An 8,710-nucleotide genomic window follows, 5' to 3' on the forward strand; every position below is an offset into this window, starting at 1 on the left:
TTTTCATTTACAGTTTAACTATTTAGGTATGAATTTTAAAGGGATTAAGCATGTAGTTTAACTAGGTTTAATTTTTTTTTTTTTTTTTGTATATAAAGGTGTATATAAGTTTACAAATGTTATTCTATAAGTTTAAGTTTAAAATTTCAAGTTTTCTGTGGCATCTATGTGGCATCCACATATGAGACACATGGGCTAGATGGGATGGCCATGCAAAAGTTAACAATAGGAATTTTAAACTTTGAGAGGTTTAAGGTGTGTGAGCAACTTTGGGAAAATTAGTAGGGGCAAAGGTGCAAGGAGAGAGTTGGAGAAGTTAAAGAAGATGGTTGGCCACCTTGGGAAGGGTCGCTCACACATGTGTGAGCAACACATTAGGATTAAAAAGTTATGGAATCACTTTGTAAGTGATCGTAGGGAGTGATTAGGGGAAATGGTAGGTTTAGCAAGTGAGGTGATGGGTGTAGACTAGGTTTATAGGTTGAGTTTAGATTGACTTAAATTAGATTTAAATTTAATCACGTTTAGAAGAATTTAGAATGTGGAGGATTTAAATAATTTATAATTTATTAAAAAGGAATTTCATGAGGGGAAAAGTATTAAATTAGATTTAATACATTATAGAGGGGAATACATTTAAATTAGATTTAAACATCTTAGAGAATGAACTTAATTTAATTAAATAATTAGTAGATAAATGCAATGTAGATAACTAATTAATCAAAATTAACTATAACACTATAAGATATATTAAACTAAATAATTTTAATTAATAAATATAACTTTGAATGTCTACACTCTCAACCATCTTGGATTTTTTGGATAAGTTTTTCAACTATCTTGTTATCTTGTACAACTTGAGTTGGCCTAATGGTGGAGAACTTGTACTCTTGAAAGAGAGGTCACAAGTTCAAATCTCACTGGGGACGTAGGGTATGTTGCCTCATTTGTAGTGCCAAGTGCCTCTTGAAAAAAGAGTACGAGGTAGTCCCATATCACTGTCACCATATGTAAACCCAAAAACTCCCATATCACTGTCACCATACGTAAACCCAAAAAATATGGCATAGTGTCGTGGACTATAAAACCCCCTTCCTCTTTCCCTTTTTTCAATACACATCAAGGATAAAATCTTGCACAGATTGCAATTTGAAGATGCTGTAAATTTAAAACCACCCACAACCAACTCAAAGAAATCAAGACATGTAATTGTCATACTTCAAAACTATATAACTAGCAGTTGCACGCTTTTGTGCTTGCAGTGATAAGCAATAGACCGATAGGTGCTTGATAATAAATTTATTTTTAAAAATATAATCTTATGTGAGCAAATTAGATTATTAATAATTTTCATTTTAAATAACATAATATTTACCAAAATCTTTCATATAGATTAATACATATTATTTATTCAAATTCAATTTATCAAATATGAAAAAAAAATTATTTAAAAAAATCTCATCAAAAAATCTATTATGAAAAATTAATAAGAAAAAATAAAATAAAAATGAAAAAATAAATTATTCTAATTGAAAAAAATATTTAAAGAAATATTCTATTGACTAAATAAATTATAGAAACTAAAAAACAATATTTAAATAAAAAACTAAACTAGTATACATTTTTAAAAAAAAAATCTTAAAAACTAAAGCCTAAATTAATTAAAAAATCAAAAGTTAAATAAATAGAGATCACAAGTAATTATTTTTTAAATAAACAGGAAAAGAAAAATAATAGTTAGAAGTATGTGAACAAAATAGATTATTAATAATTTTCAATTTAAATAACATAATATTTACTATAATATTCTAAATAGATTAATAAATATTATTTATTTAAATTTATTTTATCAAATTTAAAAATAAAATCATTGAAAAAAATCCCAATCAAAAAATTTGTTATGAAAAATTAATTAAAAAAATAAAAAAAATAGTTTAATAAATATTCTATTGAGTAAATAAATTATAGAAACTAAAAAATAATATTGAACAGAAAATAATTAATATAAAAATAAGTTAAAATAATTTAAAAATTAAAATATAATTCAATTTTTAAAATCAAAAGTTAAATAAATAGAAATTAGATCACAATAATTATTATTTTAAATAAATAGAAAAAAAAAAGAATAGTTAAAAGTGGAGATAACAATTAATAAATATCAAAACAAGAGTTAAAAGTGGAGTGAGATAACTTGGATTTACAAATTTCCGCCCAAACTGATAAGTGACAACTTTTCTCACAAACTTTAAATATTCAAAAACAAAGTACCCACAAATAGCCTATACATTAAATAAACATGCTAATCAAACAATTTAAACACCTCCCTCCCAAAATTAAACATGCACATCAAACACTTTAAATAACTCTCAACCATTGATCCCTACACATCCACGAGTTGCATTTCCAAGATTTCCTAATTTGATGGCTCATTTTTAATATTCTTAATCATAAAATATCTCAAAATCTACAATCCTACTTCCTGGGCATTCTAAGAGTCACCCGCATTATGAAATTATATTCATGCCTCACCTCGAGATAAAGAAGCCTGCAACTACACATGTTAATGGATCCCTTAATCCCTCCCGAGTGCCCTACACAAACTAGGATTAGCTTTAATCCATCATCTTAAACCATGTTCACAACATAACAAATCTATTTCAAACATGAGAGCGACCAGTACGCTGAGATTTTAACTCTGATTAGTAAGAAAACTGGCGGTGATTTTAATACTTGTCGTGCTCCTCTCCGACTCAGCTATTTCTGGTTTTCCGTGTCTATATTATCCATTTCCTTGTTGGGGTTTGGGGGATCATCTAAGAAAAGCATTATACGACAATGGAGAAAATTCTCTGCCTAGAGCAGCAGACCCAATTTGAAATAAATAATTTCCCGTTACTGTGCCGGTCATCCGTGAAACAATGTACCATTTCTGGTGCAGCCCAATGAAGTCAAATTCACGTATTTTTAATACGGTAAAGATTTCAGCCGATTGGAGGTGAAAATGGGTCCACTCGTCGAAGAGTGAGTGTTGAACACACATTTCCGAGCGTTCAGTCCCCCTCGCCCAATCATCTTAACTCCATCACATGCAAAGGCGCCGCCATTGAGGCAGTTTTACATGCAAAGTCACGTGACCCGTCCACATCGCCAGCTCATAGTCTCCCAGTCAAACTCAGTCAACGTTAGACTCCGTTCATCTGTCATCGTAGAATCTTCGTGGTGGTCTCCCATTCGTCTGGCTCTCAAGATATGTTGGAAACTGGAGCATAATACATTTCATACCCGTTCCCAAGAAATGTACAGCATGTAAATCTTATCTTTAACCTTCGTAGCCCAGTTTGCCATGCGAAGAAACTGATAGAAAATTGAAGTTTTTAATGGAGAAAATCATAGCTGGGTGGGGAATTTTTATGAAAATTTGATGGAAATTGGAATAGAAAAGAACATGCTTTTCAAGTCTTTCTCTGTCATGATGATATATCTGTTCTATCTGAATAAGTATGCCTGCATTTGAATCTGTTGTGGGATTGTATGTCCCCTTTCTTCCCATCTCATCTCTGCAACTCTTTGTTGGGTTTTTCTCGTTGGTTTTGAAAATAAATTAAGCTTTTTCAGAGGTTTGAATAGTTAGTAGACTGACAGCAAGGACTGTCAGTTTGAATTCATCTTTTAGCAGACCGATGCTGCGAAATCCACACTGGCCCATCATTGCCCAACACGCAGGAAGCCCACGAGAAATCAGTTAGAAGATTCCTCTCTCTTCATAAAAAGAATGTTGTTTGGTCTCTATTTAGCTTAGGAGATTGTTGGGTTGCATTTGGATTTCGATTGAAGAATTTTTTTTTTTGGGGTTTCATTTGAATCGAAGACTCTTTTTTTCAAGAATTCGATGGCGTGCACGGAATTGCTAGAGAGCCCCAGGATTTCCTTCTCAAGAGATTTCTCGGACCTGGATTTGGTGGTGGAGAGGAGGAAGAAGGTAGATAACAAAGAATCAATGGCGGACGAGGAGTTTGAGTTTTGTATGGGTTTGTCCGAGGGAAGCAAGGCTACAATGCTGCCAGCAGAGGTGCTCTTTTCCGAAGGCAAGATTCTTCCTTTTCAGTTTTCTCAATCTGGAAATGCAAAATCTATATTACCCACTGAAATCTATATCACCAATGAAAAATCTAAAAAGAGAGAGAATTCGTGTGAGGGAAGTTCAATCAAATCAAATGGTGTTTCCTCTGATCTTTCCCCAAAGGCGCCCAAATGTTCGTGGAAGGAGATCTTGGGGCTCAAGAAGCTCCAAACCCAAAAAAGTGTTCCTCCAAAGATAGCGTCCAAATTACCAAAGAAGGCAAATTTTAGCGATAGGATCCGGTGCATGAATTCTGGTGTGACTACAGAGACAACAATGCTGTTGCAACCGCGTGACTCCGATGTGGATTCAGCATCATCAGCAAGGTTTTCCGTTTCTTCAAATCAGTCCGATCTGGAGGAATTGCCAAGGTATTCTGTGGATTCCATCAATGAAGATGCTGTTTTGCACAAGCCCCTGAGGGCTGTTAATGTTATCAAGGGCTCAAGATGCAACAAAGGGGCCTCCTCTGGTAAGGTTGTGTTAAAGGGTCTTGAGAGAAGCTGTAGCAGTCCCAGTAGTTTTAGGAAGAGGGAGTCTCAGTATAGAATAGAAAGGTCTTATTCTGCAAATGTTAGAGTAACTCCTGTTTTGAATGTAAATGTGCCTTCTTGCATTAGAAATGGGAATGGGAAGGGATCATCCAGAGGAGGAGGAGGAGGAGGAGGAGGAGGAATGTTTGGTTTGACCAATCTCTTTTCTTCTTCTTCTTCTTCTCCTCAGAAGAAGGATTCGACCAAGCATATCAGAAACCCTTCCCAGTCTCATTTGGCATCCACCAGAATAAAACCCACTGAAGTATGAAGGAATGTAGAGGATCCAAGAACAAATATCCTTGCTCCCCACAATAATGTGGAACAAGAGGCAAAGGTCTATTTTTGGAGGGTTTTCAAGTTTTTCTATCTTGTTGGGTTTTGGTTTTGATGGTACTCTTGTCCATTAGTTTGGAGTGGATCTGCAATGCAGGCTGTTTTCTTACATTTCCAACTTCTTTTTAGCTTCTATTGGCTTGTATATTGAACAAAATTTGTACATTGATCATCTGAAGCTGGCAATTGACTTTTACTTTTGTTTCAAATTTAATGAAATATGTCATGAAGTTCTGAGTAAGAGCAGTAACTTTGAAAAGATTATTTTCATTTAGGTCAACGGCACACAAAGAGGGATGCAGCCACACAGTTTCAGGTATATTTACTGAAAAAACGCTCACCTGGGCAACTTTCAAATGCCTTGGAAATTTTTGATTTTGAATCTGGATCACGATTCACCGGAAATCTTGAACATATAAGAAATGTAGTTTCCTGTTCAACCATTAGTACTGGAATCCTATCTGTTCAAGAATACTATCTTTTCATAGTGCTGATTGAACAAAGTGTGGGGTGAATGTAAATCAGTGACGTTGAATCAAGTAGGGCATTGGGTTTTTGCTATTTTCTCTCGCTGCCTGAGATAACATAACTTAGGATCCATATTCTCAATCATGGAATTTGATCTGAAATGAAATGTAAGGATGTTGATGATTCAAAACATTGAGATGATGTTAGATCATAGAATTCGATCCAAAACATCACAAAAACCATTTACAGAATCAACATAAACCGATGTACAAGAAAAATAGTGTATCCCTGAACTTCGCCAGCACAAAAGAAAGCTGTAAGGATCAGAGGTCGATGTTAGATCTTGTTCTCTGGATATGGTAGATCCGTAGATAATTTGGAACTTTACTGAAGTTGAATAAATGCCTAGTTCATAATCTCTGTCATTTTTCAATGGAGAAGTTCAACTACCTCAGTTGATTTCTTTTAGAATATTGTTTTGTCCATCGTAGGTATTAACCCTACCACACTTGAGCACAGCCAACCTGCAAACATAGGGTGTCCGATTACTCAAGATTTTATTGTCAAAATATTAATAAGCAGAAGATTATTTTCATAAGAAATTAAATTATAATATTGATATCAGAATTCAAATGTATAATTTAAATGAAATTAAGACATATTTCTTTATTTTAAAAAAATATTAGCTGTTCTGAGTTTTTTCAATAGATATCCTAGTTGAAATGAGAGCAGGGATTTATCAACAGAGAAAGAATTACATTGAGGACTCAAAGTCTCTAGAATTTTATGGAGTAAATTAAACTGATTTTGTTTATGTTTTAGAAGAGATCAGATATTCCAATGGAAATCGTTGTAGACCGTAAGCTAGGATACTATTGACACTTCAGTGTAGACTTTCATCCAACCTTTTTCTAGATAAGTATTTATCTATGGCAAGAGCTTCACGTGCATGCATTATGGTTTACACTTTTGACCATTCAATATCAATGCAAATAAGTTGTTGAAAGGCAAAATATTGTTGTTACTGTGGCAATTCATTCAATTTTTAGCTTCTACCGGATATAAAACAGATTCCAGATTATGGCATGAGAATTAGTTGTCGTCTTAAATGAATCTTATCCTAAAGAGGGGTCATCTCAAAGACTAAGTTGAACACAATCATTAATCAATTTACATCATCTGTATTAATTATGTTAACAATAAGATAGTGAAGGTTCTGTCTACTCTTTCATATTTACTTATGCTGCTTGTAAATAGGTAATTAAATGTGTTATGAAAATGCATGGTTTTTGTTTTTATTAAAATTCTATATAATTTTAATTAGTAATTATTAATTATTTATTAATTGTTACAAGTTGTTAAAACTAATTATGATAATTTTTAGGATGTATTTTAGTTGTGAAGATAGAAAAAGCATGGAAAAATGAGAAGTAGAATGAAAGCTTGAAAAAGATAAAGAATATATTTCAAAAGGTTAATAAGATCACAAATTGAAAAAATATTTTTGTTTTATGTCATATATATCTAAATGATTTTAGAAATTATTTGTGTTTTTGGTTTCATCCCCTCCATATATTTAGTGCTTGAGTTAAAACATAAGTACTTAATTCATTGTTTATTGAAGGGGTGAAGTGTAGGAGTACTTCAAAGAGACAAGTTGCATTGAAAAAATTCAATTGGAAAAATAATAATAGAATTGGATCTCTTTGGGTGTGGAGTTTTTTCAGAAATGTTTCCTCTACCAAAGTTCTTTAGCTATGGTTTGCATGTATTTTGTTATCTATTTTCATTGATAATTATTATTTTTATCTATTGACTTAGTTGCAATAACTATTAGCATGTTTTATCCCAAATTTAAACATTTAGTATCAATTGAACATTGAAAAGGTCAACGGTATTAGATACGAGATTTAGAAGTAAAAAATGAAGGATTTCTTGGAAGAAGGAGATCAATCAACCATTGTTAATAAAGAGGATAAATTTGATATTGTGATACTTGAAAATTTAGAAAATTTAGATAAAAAGACCTGTGAAACTATTCATTTGTATAATTCTATTTATTTTCTATTCAATGTTTCAAACAAAACTATTGCATATAAGTTAGATAGAATGAAACAAATTTACCAAACTAAGAGCTTCAATAACAAGTCATTTCTGAAAAAGAAATTTATATTCTCTTAAAATGAACGATGGAGATTGAATTGGACAATAGTTGAATTCATTGATCTAATTTTGAGTCGATTGTAGTTAGATATTTTAAAGATTGATAAGGAGGGCAAGCGTACTCTATTATTATGTTCATTGCTTGAACCTTGAGATAATTTAATATTATTGCAATTAGTAGTTAATTTTTAGATGTTTTGAAGTTGGATGCCCTTGTTTGCACTCTTCTTGTACAGAAAACAAGAAGGAAGCTTATGATGGTAAAGAAGTATTCCTAAGAGTTATAGCTAGCAAACAAAAATTATAGGCTAAGAAGAGGTAAATTTGGTTTTCAATGATGGAAGGGTTCAAACCTTTACAAGTGTATTGCATATCATGGTTTAGCTAGAAATTTCATTTATATATCTAAAATAAATGGTTTAAGGGCGATTGTTACTTTTCAAAAGAGTGGTTAGAAGTTAAGAAGGAGGAATTTGGTTGTAGTCAAGGGTGATAGGTTTCACAACCTATTTAGACTTGATACTTCTACTTTCTTTACCTTTGTTAGTGTAAATTATGATAACTTTATATCATGTAAGTTATGACATGACATGATGGGTTATATTGTGAAAAGGGTTTCAAACCCTCATAACTTGAAAGATAGTTGATAGCTTGCTACATTGCTTTAGCGATTTTGATTTTTGTAAACATTATGTGTATTGAAATTAACATGGGAATTTCTTAAATCTATAAGTACTAGAGCTAAAAAAGATTTGGAGGTGATTCATTGTGATGTCATTAGGCCTGTAGATGTGCCATGTAATACCTCCCTAACCCTAACATGATCTTGTGGATTTTGTTACTATAGGTTAGAGTCTACTAAATGGTGTAAGATCTTTTTATGCTCTTATTTTATGTTCTTTGATGGATACATATACATTTATATGATCATTATTCATTTTCTCTTTTGAATGATTATTATTTTATGTTAGTCCATTTACCTTTCTTGTAGGCTATAGGTATCGATAATGAAATTTGATGTTTATTCTTTAGACCAATACATGATCATTATAATGACCTCTCTTTGTATGATGATGATAATAATTTATAA

The 8,710-nt window shown here is 32.1% G+C and overlaps 1 protein-coding gene across 1 annotated transcript; it reads left to right on the forward strand.

Annotated features, from left to right (window-relative positions):
• Positions 1-3,295: 3,295 nt before the first annotated feature.
• LOC149564848 (uncharacterized) lies at positions 3,296-5,198 on the forward strand. The gene has a single exon (XM_089818422.1). The coding sequence runs from the start codon at positions 3,890-3,892 to the stop codon at positions 4,922-4,924; it is 1,035 nt and encodes a 344-aa protein (XP_089674548.1). The 5' UTR covers positions 3,296-3,889; the 3' UTR covers positions 4,925-5,198.
• The last annotated feature ends 3,512 nt before the right edge of the window (positions 5,199-8,710 follow it).

Source organism: Cupressus sempervirens, chromosome 3 (assembly GCF_028749045.1).
Source record: "Cupressus sempervirens isolate cs-2001-9-10 chromosome 3, ASM2874904v1, whole genome shotgun sequence".
NCBI lineage: Eukaryota > Viridiplantae > Streptophyta > Pinopsida > Cupressales > Cupressaceae > Cupressus > Cupressus sempervirens.

Coding starts and splice junctions, on each gene's coding strand:
- LOC149564848 (XM_089818422.1), top strand. CDS start 3,890: ATGGCGTGCACGGAATTGCTAGAGAGCCCCAGGATTTCCTTCTCAAGA.